The sequence below is a fragment of the Aulostomus chinensis genome, chromosome 17, assembly GCF_037954235.1.
Source record: "Aulostomus chinensis isolate RoL2024-O1b breed Wild chromosome 17, RoL_Achi_v1.0, whole genome shotgun sequence".
In the NCBI taxonomy this organism is placed as follows: Eukaryota; Metazoa; Chordata; class Actinopteri; order Syngnathiformes; family Aulostomidae; genus Aulostomus; species Aulostomus chinensis.
In genome coordinates, this window is record NC_141336.1 from 24,116,133 (window position 1) to 24,139,170 (window position 23,038).

At 45.2% G+C, this 23,038-nt stretch overlaps 1 protein-coding gene across 1 annotated transcript; it reads right to left on the reverse strand.

Moving 5' to 3' along the window:
* Nucleotides 1-9,472: 9,472 nt before the first annotated feature.
* Nucleotides 9,473-22,544, reverse strand: wdr43 (WD repeat domain 43). Its single transcript, XM_086181857.1, has 18 exons — nucleotides 22,307-22,544; nucleotides 21,373-21,507; nucleotides 20,982-21,103; nucleotides 19,158-19,278; nucleotides 18,642-18,760; nucleotides 18,425-18,527; nucleotides 18,121-18,185; nucleotides 17,698-17,857; nucleotides 17,416-17,502; nucleotides 16,522-16,647; nucleotides 15,802-15,951; nucleotides 15,477-15,563; nucleotides 15,322-15,353; nucleotides 15,040-15,103; nucleotides 14,277-14,390; nucleotides 13,077-13,146; nucleotides 11,107-11,165; nucleotides 9,473-10,503 (listed from the first exon to the last, which is right to left on the reverse strand). The coding sequence occupies exons 1-18, from the start codon at nucleotides 22,511-22,513 to the stop codon at nucleotides 10,369-10,371; spliced, it is 1,956 nt and encodes a 651-aa protein (XP_086037983.1). The 5' UTR covers nucleotides 22,514-22,544; the 3' UTR covers nucleotides 9,473-10,368.
* Nucleotides 22,545-23,038: the final 494 nt, after the last annotated feature.

Consider the following 23,038-nt stretch of genomic DNA (forward strand, 5'->3'; position numbering starts at 1 on the left):
TCAGACCTCCAAGGATCATAGAGATCCCACCATCTGCATTCTTTCTCTTGAATAAATCATCGCGCTAATTTCCTGTTAAGGCAAAGTTTGTACTCGTGCATTTGACACAAAGCCAGATGATCACTACATGCTGCTGGAATTGAGATGTTTAATTTCTTTTTGTCACGTATGACACAGAATTAATCCTGCGTACAGCAGCATACACACACACGGCAGTAAGCCAGTCCCCCCCCCCCCCCACACACACACACGCGCTAACGACTGGAGCGCCACCCAATAAACAGCCCTAACTACCTCGATGCAGAGTTGTTAAATACCTAGACATGCTCGACAGCAAAAACATGTATATTTATTTGTAGTTCAGGTAAAGTTGCCAGATTGTGAAAAAATGAGAAAATGTCCTCTGAAGAATACCCGTCATGTTCTTTGAGAACTCTGCCCTCTGGTGACCTTTGTTAGTAATTCATCCTTGTCTGGTTCAAATTGTTTCTACTGTTGTTCTGGTCATGTGACTCGCTCAGGCGCTTGTTCAGTCACTGGAGCTGTGGCTGTCTTTTCATTCCCATCCGCTGTTGTGTCTTGGAAAGCATCGCCTGTAGGTTCACTTTACATTTTGTAGTTGATTATATTGTCATGTGATGTATTTTGGTATGTTATGAGGTAGCGAAGCTTTTCCTGTTGATAGTTTTCTTTCTGCATGTGGAAGCAGACGCACTTTGCTGTGAGCGCTCAGATCAAAGTGTTGGTGGATTGAGCACATCTGGAGAAGAAGACACAGGCTGCACCAGATGATGCACATGGGAGGTTGCAGAGGGATGATTTTGGAGCAGTTTTGCTGTTGTCAGCAGTGGCTGCATTCTGGGGGCAAAAGGAAACGACGGAGGAGAGAAAAAAAAACTTTATGGAGAGTTCACGTCTTTCTGGTTTGGTTTGAAATGTCAAACACCAGAAAAACTGTAAAAGGATGTGTACAATAACCAAATTTAGTTCACGTCACCATGACGCTAAACACCAGCTACGCCAATACAAACCAGCAAATGTCTGCGTGAATGTGTCTTGGCAACAGTCTGAATTCTTCAATCCAGTGTGTTGCTGAGCTGGTCTTGCGTCAGTGGTCTAAGGTACAAAGTGAAGAGATTCAATTTCAGTCTCCCCACAGAAAGGCAGTGATGATCAGAACCAGACTAAGCAGGCTTCCTTGTTACTGAGACATGAGCAGCGCCAATAGAACGCCATCAAAACGTGCGCGCGCGCACACACACACACACGCATATGCAAACACACACGTGGAAAGCCATATGTTGCTGCAGCTCAAGGAGAGAATCTTTTCATTCTGGTCACTGTGTCGTCTGACCTTCTGCATTGTGGCTGCTGGTCGTATCGAGGAAATTGCCTTGGTTACTGTGCTGTGACTGCCACACCGTGTTGCACACAACCTGTTTGGCATCATAAGCAATGTAGTATCATCAGGAAGTTTTTAAATCCTGTAGCCTCTATTCCATTCTTACCACACATTTGTTTATTTCCAGCACTAAATTGGTTTGTTGAATCCCACTTAGGAACACCCACAAGTTAAGAATCTAGCACCATTAAACATGGCTGCTTTTACTTCAGTTTAGAAAGATACAGTCATCGGCTACATTGACGACTGTGCCTCTGGGAACGAGGGCCAGGATTTCATGGTTCCATCGTAGCCACAGACGTCCCTTTTCTGTCTGCTGCTCATTGTTTCAATCCACATGGCAACCTGAGATGTTTGCATGGAGCGAAAAGATGACGAACATAAGCGGATTGTTTCAAAAGTAGCCAAGTACCATTCAGGTAACGCCTTCCAACCACTTCAACAGCGTTGTTCAATATTCAGACGGTAGATGTTTTCCGAACTTGAGTGTCGGTGTTCTGTCTCGACTTATGTCACACATCTTTGGTGGTTTGGCTTATCTAGAACATGCCGGTTTGGAATTTTTTCCCTCTCTTTCTGACTAACTCAAATAAGGAGAGCACAAAAGAAGCACGAAAGCTACAGGCAAAAGAGAACGCAAACCATGAACCTGAACCTTTGCACATGTGGCAGTGAAGTGGGATCCGATCACAAGTGGGTACAGGAGATGCGTTCCAACCCCACGTGTCATCCCCAGACGCATGTGTGATGGAGACTTCTGTTTTGGCTGTGCGTAATATTCACCGCCACAGGATTTGGTGCATTCATCATCATCATCTGGTTATCGATTTCTCATTTTGTGTCACATTATAACGCAATTTGTCTTCCCTGCGTCGAGGGGTCATCCTGTGTGACTGCCGTAGTTCGTTTAAGGACATTTTGTCTCGAGGCTACAGGTGAAGTCTTGGCCTGATTCAGCTTTAGAAATGGGGGTGGGGGGTGGGGGGGGCACTTGGGTGTTACTGGACAACATCTACACTAGGACACATTAATTAAGGTGAACAGGCAACTTTACCAGATGAATGTGAAAACAGTTTCATCGTCTCAAACTCTGAATTCAGGAGAAAATACTGTAACTGTGTCCAAGTCAGGGAAATGCAGGCGATTTGATTCTCGGAATCCATCGAGGCCACGGTACTGTGCGTCGGTGAACTGCAGAGCTGCAAACATAAAAACAGCACTCAGCTGTTCCAGGTGATGAACAGTCTGACAACTGCAGCAGTAACCGATGCCAGCAGAGCGTCCTTTTGTGTCTGTTTCATGGATCTTGCGCAGACGAAGCCATCAAACGTTATCAGCTGTTATCTGTTGTCAGCAGGAACAAGGATGTGAGCGAGCGAGAGCCAGCTTGACCTCTTAATTGGCTCAGTGGGTCATTATGATGCATCAGCAATTGTCTGCCCACTCCTGAGTAAATAGATTAAATAATGATGAAAACTAAGACGCTTTAACAAAATGGAGAGCGTCAAGTGAACTCTCAGACACAGGGGGTGCCTGATCGCTGAAAGCTCCGCCTCCTACTCTACTTCTGAAGCCTCTGGGAACCTTCTACAGGTGGAACCTTCTGTGGGGTCTAGAGCTCGACAGTAACCACCCACATTGTCTCCAGGAGTCAGAGGAGTGAGGAGGAGGAGTTAATAATCAGCTAAGTGGGCATCTGCTCAAGAACAAGCCTTGACTTCATAGACCTCGTTTCAAGAAAAATAGATATACAATCTGGGAAAGAAATGCTGCAATACCCACAAACCCTTACGCGTACCAGCCACGTCTCGATAGATAGGTGGAGCGCGCTGCTGCCATGGAAACGCAAACTGAGCCAGCAACTGTCGGCCATTTTCAATTTCACGAGTTCTGGCCATCGTTTGAGAGGAAGCTAGTAGCAGGTTCCTCTTCCTGATGAGAAACGTTGAGCATCCGCAGATTAAAAGTTGACTGACATCATTTACGTCTCAGCTTGCCGACAAAATGCTCAGATGCTCGTGAAACTTCGTTAGATGGAAGAACGCTGGGTCTAGGAAATCATTTGCGGTGCCTTATGGGGTGGAGTAGTTCCTTAACTCTTAAGATAATTATGCACACACACACACACACACACACACACACACACACACACACACATCTCAGGATGTAGAGACTAATGACCAGTGGTCAGTAAAAAAAAAAAAAAAAGTTTTTCGAAAAAAAAAATCCACCCGGGATGCGATTTTTTTTTGTGGCACCCAAACTATAAAGTTGAAAAGCATCAAGATTTCACTTCAATGTGTCAAAATGTCAAATGTGATATCTGAAAATGTTTCTTGTTGCAGGAAATGACTTCTGGCAAGTTTTCTGCAGCGACAGAAACAAAAGCATGACAACTTTCATGTTACTGGAAGTACGTCTGAGGGAAAGCTGGAAGCTTCGACCGAAGCCAACCTCTGAAGGAAGTTTTCTCATTCATGATGAAAACAAGAGCTGCTCTACAGATTTACCACTTCATTTAAATCACATCAAATCTTCCCATTTAGGACACTTGATGCTGACTGTATTACCTCAGATGGAATACCAGAGCTTCTATTTAAAGGTGGAATACACAGCTTGGTGCGCTGCGGCTAGTAAACACATCATTCATTCAAGCTCGGCCCCTCCTCCAAGTCTCAGTACCACCAGGAGCGTGGGCCCCCCTGGGCCACGTGTGTGCTAACCTAGGACAGGCTACATGTTGGCTCGCACCAGCAAAGCCCGGCTGTTTGTCCCCTACCTGTCCAGCAGAACGCAGGCCGACTCCGGGTCACTCCTCATCCCCGGCCTCTCCTTGATTGCTTCAAAGTCAAACCAATATTCACTGTCCTTCTGGACCGAGCTTCGGCCGCTTGTCCTTTGGCTCCACGTCGTATTTCCTTTTCTCCATTTCACGGCGTGCATCTGCCATTTTCTCTGGAGTTAACGTGGTCTGGTCGCTGTGTTTCCCTGCTGAGAAACAACCAGACAACACAAAAACATTAAAATACAAGGACAGGACAGCGGCTGTGCAGACACAGTCACCACCACACTCGCCTCGTGGCCCCTAAGTGGTGATTGAGCCAGATTAAGTTGTAAAAAAAATATCTCCATTTTGTTTCTAGGAAAATGCTGCTGATTGCAGCTTTGAGCTCTGCATGTTATGCATAATTCTCAGTGGACATGGCAGGAGGACAGTTTGTTGCAGCCACTTGTCATGACACTCAAAGGGTTCTTTGTTATTCCTGGTCAACGAGACGGTCCGACGTCCCCCATCTGCAGTTGAAGCACATCTAGAAGCGCCCTCTGCCCCCTTCATCTGCTGGGTTTGCTCTGCTGAAATGGGAAAAAGCTTGTGGGAGCTTATAGAAATTCATGGGGGAACTCCGACTGAGGCACATCCAGGGGTTTTCTGACTGATGTGCCATGGTATTGTGGTGCAGTGCTTGCCTCGGGAGACTGGCGGATCACCCTATTACATACATTTACACATGAAATGAAAGCGTGAAGATAATGTTTGAAGCCAGCAGGTGAGTTAGAACTTCCATTCCATGGGTTAACAAAAGCTGAAGACTTTAAGTGTTACCGCCTGCACTGCTTGGAGAGGATGGAAGAAAAAGACAGCTTGGACACAGGATGCGTTCTGGCTGCTATTTTCATTCTCAGAAATGGTAGTTGCAGATAACTCCCCCACTTTACATTTGAATCAGTCAAGGTTCAATGTACTCAATAAACAACTGCATATATTTCATACAATATACCCGGCAGGGGAGGAATGTTTCAGGAATCTGTGAGCAGTCTCGGGTCATTGAGGATGGGATCTGATGACATCATCTACAGGACGGGGGAAATCGTGCAATAAGAGCACCAACGTCCCTGAACGCGTCATGGATCTAATAAAAGGGGGCGAGAAAATGTGAAGGAGCTTTGCGTCAATCTGACACTGAAATGACAGGTGACAGCGAACGGTTGGAGCCGCAGCAATAATCTGAAAGAGTGCTCAGAGCTGGATTTGCACACCCGTCCTCAGCAACTCTCATTGCCTTTCCATCTCATTTTCAAGCCTGTTCTTGTGTTTTCTCCTGCGCGTTTACACTCGCAAGTTTTTTGTTGTTGTTTTTTTACTCTGGACTCACGTCTCTGTGTCAGCCATAGCAGGCATTTTCACAACACAACACATATGTTCTTTCGTTGATAAATTGCTGCTGGCAGCCAGTAAGTTAGTATATATGTTAAATAAGCACTTATCGCAGGGCTTTCTCTTTTAATTATCCTTTATTCACCCCAAAAAAAGTGTCCTGACAGGCCTGTCCCAATGGCGGTGAAAACGTTCTGGTGTTCAGGGGTCTGTGGTGTTGCCCTCCACACAGCAAAGCAATCTCAGAAGTTCCAGACCGGAATGGGGGGAGGGGAGACAGTTTTCCTGCTTCGGAAATGCCAAATGTCTTATTGTTGTAATTTATCTGCTTTTGTGAACCAACTTCAACGTCACAAAAAGCCCTTCATGACGTGACCGTCACTGCTCACGTGCTACCATGTGTCCTTTACGCTGGCATGGATGTTAACCAATACATCCACCGGGGGGCAGCCCACAGTCAGGAGTTTGTGACAACAACAAACTCAAAGACAAACGTGGCGACTGTGGAGGAGGTATTGAAAATGTATATCTTGCATAAAAGACAAAACTCACACAATCTCTCCTCAAAACGTTGCCATTTCTTCTTTGTGTCTCACTTCAGCTATGTCTCGGCTAGTGACAGCAACACTGCCCCCACGATTTCTGGTGGTACTGCTGTATTTAGTCATGGAAACGGGAAGAAACATGGACAAAATGAACGCAGAGTATGGACAAAAGGCTCCGTCCGTACACATATGCGTAGTTAACGCTGAGCATAAATGAGTCTTTAATCGTTTTATGTTTTCAAGATACAAAAGCGTAGCGTGTCGTCAAGAGTTTGTCGATTTGGGATTCAGTTTCATCTGATCAGACTTTTATTCAATCTTCTTTATCATTAATACAATTTTCCCACTGGTACTCCTCCTTGTTCTTGTCCTCTTTGATTTGTCTCATTAGCTGTATTACATCAGAAGCCAGGACCCCGGGTCAGTTTCACTCTTCCACAGCTGCTGACAGCGCACCTTTCCTTTCCGCTTTGACGGCGGGAAAAAAATGTGATGGAGGATGCAGATTCTCTGGGTTTTTTTTTTCTCCTCATGCTTTGAAAAGTTTTCAGTATTGTAGTTGGGCATTGAATTACGCATGACATTCATTATTCATACCCACTCATAAATGCATTATTCAATATGCAAAATATGCAATGTTCATTCACACAATTGTAGCTTGGTGGAACACTGACATTTCTTATTTAACAGTTCATGTGTGGTTACCAGTGGCTCAGAGAAACCAGTCATCGCCGGTTATTTTTGGAAAAATGAAAGACTCCTCGTCCCTCAGTTGAAGTTGACAAAATGCAGCTCAACCAGGAGCTGCGTTTGTGAGCCCATGCCGCCTTTCGCCATGATCTGACGTCTAATGGCAAGGAAGTTCATGTCAATAATGTCAGGCAGAGATCCTCTCTTTGAAACGGTAATGATGAGACCCCGCAGCTCTCCCTCATCATCTGAGACCCTCGGGACTAATTCAAGGACGAACGGTGAGGCTTCCAGCCAGTAAATAAGCTCCACGGTGATTTGTAATCAGGTTCTTTCTCACCCAAAACTTGGAGTTTACATTTGGAATTCAAGAGGAGACTCACTGAAGCTGACTGGTGCTGTGCTTCCCTTGCCAGAGGTAAAGAGGTGTAGAGCTCGGCCTTGCCAGGGTAATTATGGTATCTCACTAACATGTTGGGGTCGACGCAGTCCAAAGGGACCAAAATGACTGACATTGTTCTAATTCTGAGAGATTATGGTACGACCATGACCACAATACAGCAGCAACTAGCATACATTTGTCAACGATATAATCTTCAACGAAAAAGTAGCACTGCTGTGCTAACGTCAGGGTGACCATATTTTTACCACCAGGACACTCAGCTCGGCAATGAGATACTCAAATGATACTCGAAGTTTACTCAAAGATGCCTTATTTCAATACATTTGAAGTTTCCAGTAGAATATTGTTTTATAACAAACCACTGCCTCTAACCAAAGACACAAATTCGGATGTGACAAGCGGACATGTCCTGGGAAAGCAGGGTGTTTGCTCACCCTAGCTAACGTGCTCTCCTGGCGCTTCCCTTTGCCCTGAACTCCACATTTAAAGGTGCCATTTTCAACATTTCAAGGTCCAGGTAGGTCGGTGTCGCTCTCACTGCGGCTGCACTAATCTAGTCTACTCTTTACCAGGTTGACACAACTAACCACATAAGGTAAGAGTTGGAATAGCAGTCATAAGAGAGACAGGTCATGTGGTCGATTTCGTTGGTGATGACGTCACACACTAACGGAAACAGCATGAGCCTGTCGGAGGCTAAAGTTGGTGACTTGAGTCATTTCTATGATTTGTTTGCAAACGTTAGCTTACCTGTCCAGAAGAAACGTGGCCACCTCAGCCTGGGTCTTCAGCCCCTTCTAGTCCTCCGGCTCGAGACCAGCGTAGAGCTGCAGAACCGATACTGACCCCGGTCTTGCTGCTTTGTTAGTTCGACAGTATTTGAGATGGATAATTGAATGAAGCCTTGTGCTTCTCAGCCATTTCTCCTGTCACTGGCAAGGCAAGGCAAGGCCATTTTATTTGTAGAGCCCGTTTTCTCCACCAGTTTGTCTCCAGGCTTCATGGCATCACAACAACATCCTCTGTCCTCAGACCCTCACATCGACTGAGGAGAAACTCCATAGAAAACCTTTAACAGGGAAAAATCTGAGAAACCTCAGGGTGAACAGAGGAGGGATCCCTCACCAGGAGGGACAGACGTGCAGGAGATGTTGTTACAGACAACAGTTTATAACACAAAATGTGGGAAACATGGAAATGTTAATAACAGTTGAGGAAGGAAGCTTCTGGTAGGCAAGGGAGGCAGGGAGAGCAAGCCAGCTTGATGGGGGACTGGATGGCAGACTGGTTCATGGGAGGGGAGCGCAGGCCAGTTCAACAGCAGGGGAAAGGGGGGCAACGCAGGCGGTGGTTGGTGCAGAGAGATGGAGTTCTGGAGGATCTGAGGAAACACAGAGAGACTGCGAGACACCAAGGCCAAACTACAAAGTGCAACAGGAAATGATAATGACAGTTCACAAATGTGCAGCGAGGAGAGAGGAGAGGAGAGGAGAGAGGAGAGGAGAGGAGAGGGCTCCATGCAGTCTAAGCCTATAGTAGCACAGCTATAAAATGGTTCAGAGCAACCTGAGCCAGCCCTAACTGAAAGGAAGGTCTTAAGCCTAGACATAAATGTAGTGTCTGCCTCTCTGAGCCATGGAGAGATGCTGGTTCCACAGTGAAGGAGCCCGGTAACTGGAGGCTCTACGTCCCAGTCTGTTCTTAGAGATACTGGGAGTCACCAACAGACCTGCATTCTGGGAGCGGAGCGCTCTGGTAGGCCAGGAAGGAATACTGAGTTCTTTCAGACAGGATGGAGCTTCATCATTAAGAGCCCTGCAACGCCGCGTTTTCAGCTCTGAAAAACAGTGTATTTAATTGAGTCTTTAAACAAAATACAAGCTGCAAGTGTCCTGCAATTTAAAAAAAAAAAAAAAGAGCTCTTTACCAGTTGTTACATTGAATTTTTTGGGGCCGTGTTGTAAATAAGTGAGCTGCTTGAACAACTACTGTTTGTCTATTACAGAAACAATTGTAAGTGCATTTGTCGAGTATTTTAATGGAAAGTTTAATTAATTCAACTATTTCCATTATGAAACACAGGCCATTCAAGAGGATATTTAATTACTCCCCCCCATCCACGCCTGCACCATTAACCTTTGGGTTAAAATCACAACGTCAACATTAATTTTCAGTTTCTTAATAACACTTTTTTTTTAATGTCCATCAGTGCCAAGCAGCAGCGTCCTTGTGTTCTCATATCACCCCCCCCCGCCCCCACCCACACACACACGAGTAAAGAACCATTTTAGAAACCCATTTATTCAGCTATTTGAGCAAAGTTCACATTTTCTTTTCTGCATTTCTCCCGTGTAACTCAGGGTTCTAGGCATGTGTAAAGAGAACAGTTAAAACAGGAGGGCTGCAGCAAGTCTGGAAATAAAAAAAAAACTGGAATTATGGACACTTTACAGGAGGTTCGTTTAATCCCAACGGTTGGTGGGGTAGTTGTAGAGGGAAGAGCTCGTACAAACACTTCACTGTACACACAGATTTACACTGTGGGGGTCATGATGCATGGTCTTGCCTAGCAAGCCCACTTCTGGATCGAGCAGGTCGCAACCCATCAAACAGCCTGCATTCCACCTCCTAACCTGCGCCGCCATGAACAAGAACAACATGTTCCAGAGAGCCTGCATGGCTGAGTACAACAAAACCAGACAGTGCTGACTCATCTACTGTAAAGCAAGACAGTTTAATGTAATATTCTTTTGGATATGATGACACAGCATTTGGAATGCAGACTGAATTGTAGGCAGACTGGAACATCAAATTATCTTTAGTCATTTTCGATGCAAACTCATCAGGACACAGAACCAGGATGCAGATTAAAGCTGACAAAACAGGAGGACAGAACGCATCGATTCCGCGTGTCAAAGTGTTTTGGCCTCCTTCAAATGTCGCATCGGTTCCTCAGACCGGAGAACCCGAAAGGGAGCGAGAGTTCAGCGGCATCGCGGCTGAATGTTGTGAGGCAGGCCCACCTGCCCGAAGTCCAACATGTGTCCCAGAATTTTGTAAAACCATAATTTGTTCTCATAATAAAATCAAAGCATGAAAATAAAAATGAAAGTATTCATATATATAGCTCTTTCAGGTCCATTTTTTGTGTGATTGAAATTTTGTCTCAGTTTCATTCTTCTTCGCTCTCATTTTCGTGCTCCATGTCGTCCTCCCCGTTGGCTTTGGAATCTGTTCTGTCGGGATCCGCCTCGTCCTCTTCTTCGCGTTCCATTGCGTCCTCCATCACCTCCTCCTCTTCCCAGTTCTGAGGACATAGAGCACAAGCATCTCAATGCTAAGTTTGTTTCTCAGAAAAAACATCTGCTGTAGTTTACTTGCAAAAATACATCCTGAAATACTGCAGGAAGACTTCTGGTGTTTGGCACGCTTGCTAGCTGGGTGTTCTCCGCGAGGCGGACCAGGGTCCGTGAACTCAGCGACCTATTGGCGTGCTGGGATTTATACCCATTATATTACTATAGTCTGGGCAACATTGAATCCTCTTCCTAAATCTCTCTATTTTTAAGACAAAAATAACATTGAAGAGCACAATATTGATTTTGGATCAAGGCTTTTTGAGGCCCTGCAGGAACCCTGAAGAAATGAGGAGTGAATCAAATGCCGATTCAAACCGTTTTAGTGGGATATTGATGGATCACGGAGCCTGCATTCGCCAGACCCCCAACCCTTGTGCCAGCTTTTGGACCCGACATCATCATCATCATGAAAACAGCAAGTCGCACACACACTGAAGCTGTTCCCCACTACACCTTCAGAGGACTTTATTTTCCCTTCACCGTCACCCGTCTCACTGGCTGTGCCAGTCGACCGTAGCATCTTTCTGACAGGCCGGTCTATCATCACTTACATCCGAGTCATCCCCAGGAAGACCTTCATCACCAGAGGCATCATCTTCATCTGAAGATTCTGTGAAGGACAAGAGAGTGGAGAGATGAGTTGACACGGCAAAGCTGATTTTATTTCATCGACGCAGGCACAAATCTGCCTGTGCAGAAGGGTTTCGCAGGACTTGTGAACGGGGGGCTTATTAAAAGATTAAAACTTAGCCTTCATATTTACAGTATTCCATCATTTTGAGATGAGCCTAAAGTCTCAAATGTAAAGTCAGAATTAGACTCAAATCATTTATAAATCTCAAAATTCTGATTCACCATAGGAATATTTCATCAAGGACACATCTGTCTTTTTTTTCTTTTAATTGATGGAGACAAGGTTCTGTATATTTCAGCGGATGAAAGGGGGGTGGGGGTGTCATTTTAGCCGCCATCCCGACAGGCCTCAGTGGAGTGGACGTATGTCACTTCTGTCTGCATGTTTACTGAGAGAAGGAACTGTAAAAATCTATTGGACAAACAAGGCTGGTTAACATGGCACACTTCCTTTGAAAGGAGGAAGTGGCAGGAAAACAATTGTTGAAACATCAATTCAGAAAGAGCAAAGCTTGCCAATTACAGGCTAATTATGCTAATAATTAAAAACAAACCTTTCCATTAAGGGTCTGGAATTAAGGTGTGTAAATCTCTGAGGACAATCTACCTGCAGGTGGGTAAATGTTTGCACCAACAGAGTCATGTGATTAATCCGATCACACCTGAAGGAACCTGCTGGGGCGCCCAGGACGGACAGAAACACACCCATACACACAAACCTGCCCCGCCACATGGTTCCAGAACTGTAACTGAGGACACGTCACGCATCGACAGTGTATTCACTCAGTCACAGATCCCTGGTGCTTGTGCACCAACGAGTGACATCATGGTGCATCTAACTGCACTTCTTTAACTTGTTCGTCCGCTCCCAAGTTGGTTTAAAGCATCAAGGTTCATCTTTTTCTTATTCGGTGTGGGATATGAAGAGCGCCGCCATCAGGAGGATTTGTGAAGTGTGTGGAGTAATAATGAGTGTTTGGTCCATGTGGTTCACCACCGTGTGGATCATTCATGTGTCACTAGCCTAGCTTACAGCACAGAAACAAGCTTGCTAGCAGCTGATTAGCCCCTCTGGCTACATGAAGCCACGACTTGCTCAAGGCTAGTAAGCCAGTAGCACCCTGTGCTAACAAAAGGAAGATCTGGATCAACATTCCCAGTGTAGAATGAGACTGGTGAATGAGCACTAAAGCAGCTCACTGTTCTGGTTCAAACTCTAGACCTGATTCACTAACTAGTGAGACAAAACTGCTTCCTTCGCACTCAGACAGGCCTGACAACGCTGTTCATCCGCTTTAAAAAGAGTCCTTCACATCCCGCATCACTAATAGAGCTACTGGAATAATAATAATAATAAATTATTTTATGAGTGCCAATTCCCACCTTCCCCTGTACAATAAAGTATTTTGTACTGTACGGTAATGAGAAGTGAGGGTGAACAGACCAGGGCCTTGTTGTTCCGCTCTAAAGAGAAGATCTGAATGCTGCTGGTCAGGTTGCCAGGCAACAGGAGCCATGTTTGCGTGCAGTGCATTGCCAAGAGTGGCTGCATGATGAGCAACATCGCCTTCATAAATCTTCACTGATACGGCGCTGATTTCATGGAGGGTTCTGATACGTCAAAAAGATGAACTGACAAGGCAACGAGTCAAAAAAAAAAAAAAGAGAAAAGAATAAATGAAGAATGCATTGATTTCAAGCAAGTAACCTGTTGCACCGTAGCAGGTTTAAGGAGTTCAACTAATGAGCCAGAAACTGAAAAAAGAGAGAGAGAGAGAGAGAGAGAGACAGACAGACTCCAACGCACACTGCTCCCACCCACTCAAAACATCACTCAACACATCAGAGGACAAACACAAGAAGGAATCAGCTGAACATGACCACTTACCCTCCTCATACACCAGCTTAGCAGTGTGGTCAACATCTGTCACTGTGTTGCTGTGGTCATTTATCGCCACCTAGTGGTGAAGGACAAGATGGGTAGAGGTTCAACTTTTCCCCCCTTGTTTTTGAGGCCACAAGTTACAAAAAGGCCACATGACGCTGTAGCCGGATTCTGGTTGGTTTCAGGACATCATGACGGGGTCACGCGGCAGTGAGAGTTGTAAACAAAGAGCGCCAGGCGAAACCACGACAGATTACAGCACAGCACTGGACCGCTGGGCGACCCCGCTGACGCCTTGAGTGATGACATCACTGGCAGAGACACACCACCATTCACAAGATTGGCAGACTAACGACTGGCAGCCACGCACCGCCGCGTAGGGCTGCAACTAACAATTATCTTCATGGCTGACACATCTGTTGATTGATTTTCAGGGTAACTGATGAAACTTTGGGGTTCACACACTTTCACTCATCAGATTCCAAGACTTTTTTCAATGTTTGAGGAAACATTTTCATCACCAAACATTCTTCGAAATGTCTGAAATTTATGGACATAAATAGAGTTTACCAGCATTAACTGAAACTAATGTGGAGCGACTTGAACATGTGTCAAAGGTCACTTTCCTGACCATCTTTACTGAACCACATGTACACCAACATCCTGGTATTTGTGAGGCAAACTTCTTTGACATCTCAAACACTGTCCGGCTTTATTTTCAAAAACTTTTCCAGGCCTAAAAATAGCTACTTTCCAATTCAAGGACCTTTCCAGGCTCTATGTACCCTGATTACATGATAAAAACAGAATTTTTCACCACAATTAAGAGCCCAAAGTGACAAAAGATCCTCTGAATTGACAAGATAAGCAAAAAATCCTTACATTTAAAAAAAAAAGCAAATGATCTTTTTGAATAGACACAGAGTAAAAGGATAAATGAGCAACATAGTTATCAATTTTCTTTATATACATTGATGAGGTATTGCAGTTCCATGGCCAGGTTTGTCTTCAGTGGGTTTGTCGTCAGAAATCGTAACACGACTATTTGCATCCGTGTGCGCGATGACAAATGCACAGCTGGACTCACCAGCAGCAGCTCTGACAGTGAGAGGACAGGCGGCTCTTCATACTGGGACTGAACGCACAGATACACGACAACATCCTGACCAACCACACGAGAACAGGAATGGCGAGCGAACCTACCTGTGTCATTAGGAGATAGAGCTTCCCGTGAAGCTTTGTTAGCTTGTGGAACATTTTCACTCTGCTCTCAATCATGTGATATAGAACTCCCAGCTGAGTGACCAGGTCCGGCAGCTGTGGGACACATAGGTCAGTGAAAGCGCAGGTGAAAACACAACACCACACAACCTGTCCTGGCCGTTCTTCCATATTCTAAATAGACACGAGCGAATATCCAAAGATACATTCAAGACATGTCAAGACAAAACACGATGACTGAGATAATCATTTATGTGGGACTCGCTCCAAGGTTCAATTCCTTCATTCTAATTTGTCAACTCTTGAGAGTGTGTGTGTGTGTGTGTGTGTGTACTGTATTTGTTAAGTTGAACATCTTGGAGACAAGACGCCTTGTACATAATTAAGAAGCACAGTCCGTCAGCAGCGCTCCAGTTTTCCATTCTGACGGACACGTGTTGACTCAGTGCTGGACCATGATCGGCTCCAAACCAGAGTAGCTGCTGCTCCACAGCTTATGCTGGTAACATTTAGCTTATTTCAGCCACGGGTGCTACCTGAGACACATAGCAGTTTAATCTATCATCATTTTAAGATTAGGAGGTGCTTTTGCAAGACTTGGATCCCCTCTTGAGAGAGGAATCTAAAGTTCCAGTCCCTTAAGTCTGTGGTCAGGGAAGCCCTGCACTATGGGACTAAGGGAGGTGCTCAAGGACAGGAGGAGGAAGAGGAGGAGGAGCAGACTGATGTGTGCGGTTGGACTCACCGAGGCCAGATATGATGTGTGGTGCATGAGCACCGCTTTGAGCCACCGTACCATTAGAAATGCCCTGTGGGAAAGAAGAAACACATCAGTCAGTCCTTTTCTGTTGGGACCGCTCTGATCCCATGATAGTTCTGGGGGCCCAACGCAGAGTTAGCATCAGCTTGGGCTCCCTTAATGGGATTTTTACATCGTGGAAGTAGAGAGCGAATGTTGCGCTATGACAGAGCAACGCCGCGGCTGTAGGACTTCTAACCAAGGCTAATCTGGCGAGGTTTGACTTACGTGAAAGGGTGCCCTTGGAGCCTCCTGGTGATCTACAGGTAGGGAGATAGAGGGCTGATTAAAAATCATAATAGAGCAGAAATCCTGCTGGTGTGACTGAAGATCCCGACTGGTGTCTCAGTCAAGAACCCAGCATGCCCAAGATTAGCACCCACCTCTTCCACCAATGGTAACACAGCAGGGAGGGGTAACCGAGCAACCGTTTTCTTTATCACCATCTCTTTACGTGTCTGGAAAACTTTCTGTAGAAAAAGAAAAAAACATGACACAGAAGTTTAACAAACAGGTGAAGATGGAGGCTCCAGCTTCACGTCACAGCAGGGGAAGTTGTGGCACTTCCGTACTGTCATTACCCAAATGGAAGGGAGGATCGATTCATTGTCATAAACAACGGGGATTTGAATCAATAAATAAAATCTATTTTCTCTTCCCAGCTCCAGGTGAATGTTTCATGTGCCGGCGTGTGAGAGGAATACTCACATTTAGGAGGCTGGCGTCGCTGCTCTCCAGGCCCTGCACCAGCAGCACTGCAAAATTATCTGTCTGTAAAGAGGGCGTCCCTTTAGCTGCTCCCTTCTCACTGGAGACGGTGGACAGATCGATTTCACCGAGCCGCTCCGCTATCGACATCTGCAGAGGAAACAGTCACTTCAGCTACACGGGACATGGACAAACTCCATAAACATACGCCAGCCAATCGCACACGCGTTAACGAACGTACATCTAACAGCCAAGACAGAACGTGAAGTTGAGCTGAGAGGACAGCTCTGCAGTCTGAGGCTCAGCTTCTCTTCCTGCATGGCTGGAATGTGGAAAATTTTAAAGATTTGCATCCAGTTTAAATAAATAAACCCTGTCAGATATTAATATGGGAAAGAAACTTCTGAGGTTAGATTCATTTTATTTACTTTGGGCTTCCGCTCAGACAATGCTTGGAACTTTTGAGGAGTGTGTGATTAACAAGTCACACACTTAGATTCAAGTGGGAAGTAAAAACTTATTTTCATTAAGGAAAAGGGAAATCCTATTGTGAAGTAAAATAAAAATATAAATGAAAACTCCCGAGCTGACATGGTGGATTGTCTTCACTTCGGGGACTTGGATGAAAATACTAAGTTCTCATGGCAACGATATTCAGCAGACATTTCAGGACTTCCACTCTTTCCAGTTGTTCAGTGACAGAAAGAGAAGGAGACGCACCTCTTTAGTTTCGGTGTCTTTTTTCCGTTTCTCTGATCCCAGTGAGGTTCCTTTAACTGGGGCTTGATGACCAGGAAGTCCTGGGACCAACACTCTGCTCTTGGCATTGACTATTGGGGTTTTCACCTGAGACAGACACACACATGTGCATTTTATTTTTTCACATTTGGAGATGCACGATGAGCAGAAAATAACAAGGACAGAGTGCTAGTTGGCAGTGAGGTCTGCATCCCACTGAGCCGTGGCGACTGAAGCAGAGATGATGTTGGAGCTGATAAACGTGACGACTCAAAGGAAAGACATCTGAGGAGGCTGCAGGTACATTTTAAACAACATTTCTCCTCACAAAAAAACATGTCTCAGATCACGCAATATAGATTTGTTTTGTTGCAAACAAACTTAATATTTTTGGTCATTTGGATGATAATTAATATAATGAGTGCATGCATGGAGGACATTTGCAAGAAGGCAACACAGAGTGTGACATGACAGGACGGTTCAATTCTGAACAGGAGGAACTCCCACAAGTCCTAAAACCTAGAGGAGAAGTGCTGCTTCTGTTGAATGGATGTGGTTTGGGTGAATTAATTCTGACATGCACCAGAGAGCATCACGCTGCAGACCGGTCTCCTCCCCCGGACCGGTCTCCTCCCCAGCGCCGCGCCTCCTGGTCTAAAATGAGATTCTGGTCCAACTGCACAGCTTTAGGAGACCGAGTGGAAATGCTACCACGCACACTGACAGGTCTCAGTTGTGTGCGTCGCCGCTGATGTGAACTTCTACATCATCATCTGGACACACGGTCAACCTCTGCTCACCATCCTGTGCAGTCAAGCCCAAACACGGCATCGGAGTGAAGGCATGCTTTATGGATACTTGAGCCTTAATGGTTACCTTGGAAACCGTGGTTGCCATGGAAAGGGACAAGGTGGTCTGAACATTCCGGGTCAAACAGACATGCCTCTCCGCTGTGTTGATCTCCTGTACAGATGGGAGGATGAGGGTGACGGGACATTGAGGAGGTGGACTGAATTTAATCAGAGGCAACCAAAGCTGTTTGTCATATTCATGTTTAAAAATTCAGAACAAGGTTCTCAAAATGGAACTCAGAATGTGTTCAAAAAGCAATTTTACTAGAATAAGGTGGTAGCAGCACATGTGCGTGCGTGAACTCACCACTCGCTCCATCACAGGCTGTAGATGGGTGCCGTAAGCCAGCAGCACAGTCCGGCTATCAGCTCCCAGGGCGGCTGCCAGCAGGGGGATAGGCAGGGGGGAGTCCCTCGTGTCTGACATCTGCACCGTGCACGAGGGTGACAAAGGTTTCTTGCAAGGCCTGTGGGGACAGACGTTTGGACTGGCCATGTTGGTGGCGAGCGTACAAAACTCATTTAAATTAATAAGCTGTGATGATTTATGCAACGCTGATCCTACATGACACGCTGTGGAAAATTTAAAACCACCCAGAAGAGACCAAGTGCAATATCCTGTTATTGGAGTTCCAGCAGGGCACACAAGCCCCATAGAGGGCTCACGTAAATGGAGAATCATCTCTAAATTATTAAAAGAAAATTAGATAGTTGTTTTTTTGAGGCTTACCCATTTAAAAAGTGCTCAAAGAGATGCAGCTGCCCGTCCTTACACACCACTGCCATCCTCACCGCCTGTCCAAAAGACATTTACACACACACACACACACACGCATCTGGTAAATAGATAAGCAACAACTGCAATCCAGAGAGGAACATCACAGCAGGCAACCATCACTCCAGTCTTTATCAACATAAACAAATTATACAGAATATGAACTCATTTCAGTTGTCTGGCGATGTACCAGTTCTGCCCTTATGGGATTTTTCCAGTAACTGAGACGGCATTTCTCTCCCAGCCGACGCCACCTCACCTCTTCCTTGCTGTTTGACGTGACAAGGTCAATGTGCTGTGGCACATCCGTCAGTGTGAAGGACACCACCGAGTTCTTGTCCTTTCCATCTTCTCGCACTTGCCTACAATGAGACAACTTCACGTCAGTCACATAAGGCGAGGCATCATAACCAGCCAAAGAGCAAAACATTGATTTTATACGATGTGACACAGCACGCTGCCGCCTTTCCACGTACCACACACTGAGCAGTCGATCCTGTGCAGCACCAGACAGGAAATAGAGACCGTTGCTGTCGGGAGGTCTGGAGGTGGCGAAGCGCAGGGTCGTCACTGCTGTTGAGTGGCCTGTGAATTTCTGCACAATGGAGGGAAGAAAAACCTCATCAGAACATGGAGTCAATTCCGTTCCAGGAGTCAGGGCCATGTCTGATTGGCTCATAACCCTCTTCAGCTCTTCAAAGTGAGACATCTCACATCAGTTCTCAGTAAATCGGGTGATTTGTCACTTCCATACAAACAGACCGTTACAGACATTCTCACTGCTACGTGCAGCCTGTTCCTTTAACGTTGATTTGTCGCTGTGCTTCTGCTGTCAGCTACCTTACATGTGGAGCTGCATGTGTCGTCTTGTAACTTCTGAACCCCCACCCCTTCCTAAAGAGGCTCTTGTATTCATATTGCAAATAAGAATTTGTTCTTTCCCGGTTAAATGAAGGTAAGATACAAAAACAAATTCATGTGCAGAGACTCACCCTGTAAACCTCCTTGGTGTCCAAGTCCCACATCTTGATGACCCGGCCAGCTGAGAGCAGCAGTTTACCGTCCGGACTCACACACAAACTGGTCACCGCTGCACGGTCCGCCTTCCACTTACTGCATCAACAGCAGAGACAGCAGCGTTTACTCTGGTGAACATTTCCCTTCAGACTGTGTTTGTAAGATCAGAGGCTCCTGTTACTCCATTTCTGCTGCTGCAGTATTTAAATGAGAGGTTGAGACATCAACAGAGTCTCATTCTTGTTTAACACTTCTGTTACCACTCGCCAAAAGCATTTTATGGTCCATTAAGGGGAATTAAGGAGCGGGTGAGGATTCAGGGTGATTCTAACAGTCAATGCATGCAGGAGAAACCTTCGGTGAACTCGCTCGATGGGGTTTTCAGTGTTTGGGAATTGACTCTTAAGCACCAGGTGATAATTAATAGCATTTAGTGTCCTGAGATCCAGATGAGATATTCTGCTGTCTAAGGGACCATGAATGTGGACTTCACAACAATCAGCACAGTGTTTAACGGCAAGTTAAATTATGTCACTCAGGAGGAGAGATTCGTTGCGCCAACGCTGCCATGTGCAAAACGCATGGGAAAAAAAGAAAGAAGCCTCACCTTAGAAGAGGCTTGGGTCGTGATTTTAGAGGAGGATCTGGAGGCACTTGATGAGAGTGAGCCAACAATCGTGCAAATTCGCTCAAAAACGTAAAAAGTAGTTCTTATGAGAGGGTAAAGCCACAATCATTCTGATTTTTAACAGGACTTTTCAAGGGCAAAATCTTCCATAGTTCCATCTTGAACTGCTGCATGAATTCTATTAAGATCTAGTGTGGAACCCTCCTACTGTCCTGCATATAAACAAACAAGTTCTTCCTTTCCTCTCACTATGATTTGTATTGTTGTTACTATCATTAATAATAATAACACTATTTTTTATTTAAGATACATATTTTAGAGGAGGGTCCAACTGTGGTGACGGGACCTGATAAAACAAGGTGCCACGTTGCTTCTCTTCTGCCTGGAACAGGCGCCGGTTTGTGGTGTGTGAACAAGTTAAAACATTGTGAGTCCCGTACAACACGGAGCCAACAACCAGTGCTTGGAGCTGGAGTGGTGGAGGTTAACAAAGTGAAGCCAAGAGGAAGTTTAGAGCAACGAGATGGGAGAACCAGTCAAAAACCCTTCACTTATTCATCACAGCCATGAATAAGTTAGACACCGTTCAAGCAAAACAAGACGTCCCAGTGCACAAAAATGTAAACTCGATAAATAACTTATGGTGCTTTCTGTCCGCGTTCTCCAGGTTTTTTCAGAGTCAAGTTGCTCCTACAACCTCAGCAGCACTGACCGCTGCCTGCTGAAGCTACACGCCCCTTCAGTGGGTGACCACTTCACTAAAGCGGAGTTATCCCTTGAAGATATCTTAGCTTTGTTGAAGTTGTTATTTTAAGTCTTCAACAGCCATAATACACCATCTTTTTTTTCCAACGTGGTACTGTGATAAGTACCCGGGGGGTGAGTGCTGATCACATCTGTTCACTTTGCAGATTAAAGACAGATATTAGCAAGAATTCAGATTTTAGTAGAACAGGGGCCTTGCTTTGAGCAGTCCACAACTCTTTCTTGATACTGTATCTTACTTACAAACATAAAAGCATCATAATAATTTAAATCCTACCAATGGGACACAAACGTATTTTGGTTTCGTCAAATCTGGACAAGTCTTGCTCCTCTCTGTTACTCCTGAACTCATTTCTACGTGGATATTTATCTTTTAATACGTCTAATGACGAAAGCAGATTCTCACCTTCGCGTCTTGCCAGTCTGCAGATCCCACTCCACGATGTTGGTATCGTCTGAGCCGCTGTATAACAAGCTGTCTTCAGGGTGCCACTGGACACAATTCACCGCCCCACTGTGGCCTCCGTCCTGACAGGGACAACATGCAGCCGACATGGGTTACAGGTTAACACCTTCATTCAAAAATATGAAGAGATCCAGCCACATATATTTATTTTTTTTATATTTAGCTTTTTATTTAAGCTAATGACTTAACAAGGCAGTTTTTCTGCTGTTTGTCGTTTGCGGCCAAGGGGTGCACCTGTAGCTTCTCGCTAAATATACATGGCTGGCTCTTTTATTCTAAAGGCACAAAGCAGTGATGCAGTGCTGAAAGCATTGGTAATATCTGTACTCACCAGGGTACAGTGCAGCGCCCCCTTTGCTGTACTGTAGATGAGAACTGTACCCGCTGCTGTGCCCATTGCCAGCAGGTCTGGCTTCTCCTCCACCTGCCCTGCCTCTGATTTCCTCTTCTTCCTCTGAGGCCCCTCCTGCAACATCAAACAAGCTAGCATGGATCAGGCTCCACAGATTTGGACGTTTATCCTTGGTCAAGACACAACACCGGCTGGTTTGATATTGAAAAAACAACAATAACAGATGGCAACCAGCAAATCCTTTGACTAAAATCCAAATATTTGTACTTTCTTATATATTACACATCTGGACAAACTAGAAATAAAGGCGGTACATGCAACAGTACATAAATGGAGACACAAACACACTCCCAGGGGTCGCTGAGAGCCACGCCTAATTTGACAGATTTACTTATTTAGATTAGATTTAGATACAAATGTGTCATTCCGGCCAGTAAAAAGAAGGAGATCATTAGGTGTCATGGTGGCACACGCTCAGGACAGCTAACACCAACTAAAACGTGTCTGAAAACGTGTAACATATCACGAAAAGGATTTTTCGTGCTACTTTAGCAACCACGAGTATTCTACAAAACTCTTATCAAATTTTAACAAGCAAATTTAGACACTGTCAGTGTTTTCACCAACTAAGTTGCCATGTGGGACCAACATGTGCGTTCTGCGCAGCTGTTGGAAGCTAGCTAACGTGGCTACATTGCTAGCCAATTCTGTCACACACACACACACACACACACAAAAACGGCTGTTGAATCCACAACCGAGGATAATGTGTTGACTGTACACTTCCCTCTGATCAAACACACTTTTTGTGTTTCAGTGTGAGAACTTCTATGAAGTCTACCACAGACAGCTCGCTCAGGCCTCGCCAGCTAATGTAGCTAACAGTAGGGAATTTCATAGCAGCCTCACGTACCTTGACTGTCCGGCATGGTCCCCAATGTATGCACGTACAAGTGGCACTCAAATGGGCTGAAGGCACGTATTCTTGGTGAAGTGTGTTACTGTCTGTGTTCCAAATGCGGAGTCTACCATCCTGAGCACACAGTGCTAAGTACTGTCGTGATTTGGGTGAAAAAACGCACGGTAGCTGCAGCGCTGAGCTGCCACCTTCGGCCGCCATTTCTGAAGCGCTGCTTGCGTCTGCGTGCGTGTGGTTTACACAAACCACGTGTGGCTCTGCGGACATGCGCAATAGCGCTTCTGGAATCCCGCCCGCGGATTGGCTGCTGCCAGACAACAAAACACTCCTGTTGCTTCATCTGTAAGAAGAGATATCAGCGGTAAATATAATTGTACAAGCCGCAATAAATGTACTTGCTGGCGGCCCATAAAATACACAACAACAACAACAACTACAGTCGCAAAAACTAGCACGACTGTAGCTGGAGAACTTGCTAATGGTTAACGACAAGTTACGGAGTTTGTGTGTATCCGACCGTATTGAGTTGCAGTTCTGAAGAAACGAAACCAACAATAACAACAACAAATTTAAAGGAGTGAGAAATGCTACACACGCACTGAAACACAATATTCACGTGACTTTATCAAATACTAATATATGTATATATATATATATGTGTATATATATATATATACATACACACACACACACACATATATATATATAATTACAGGAAATGAACCC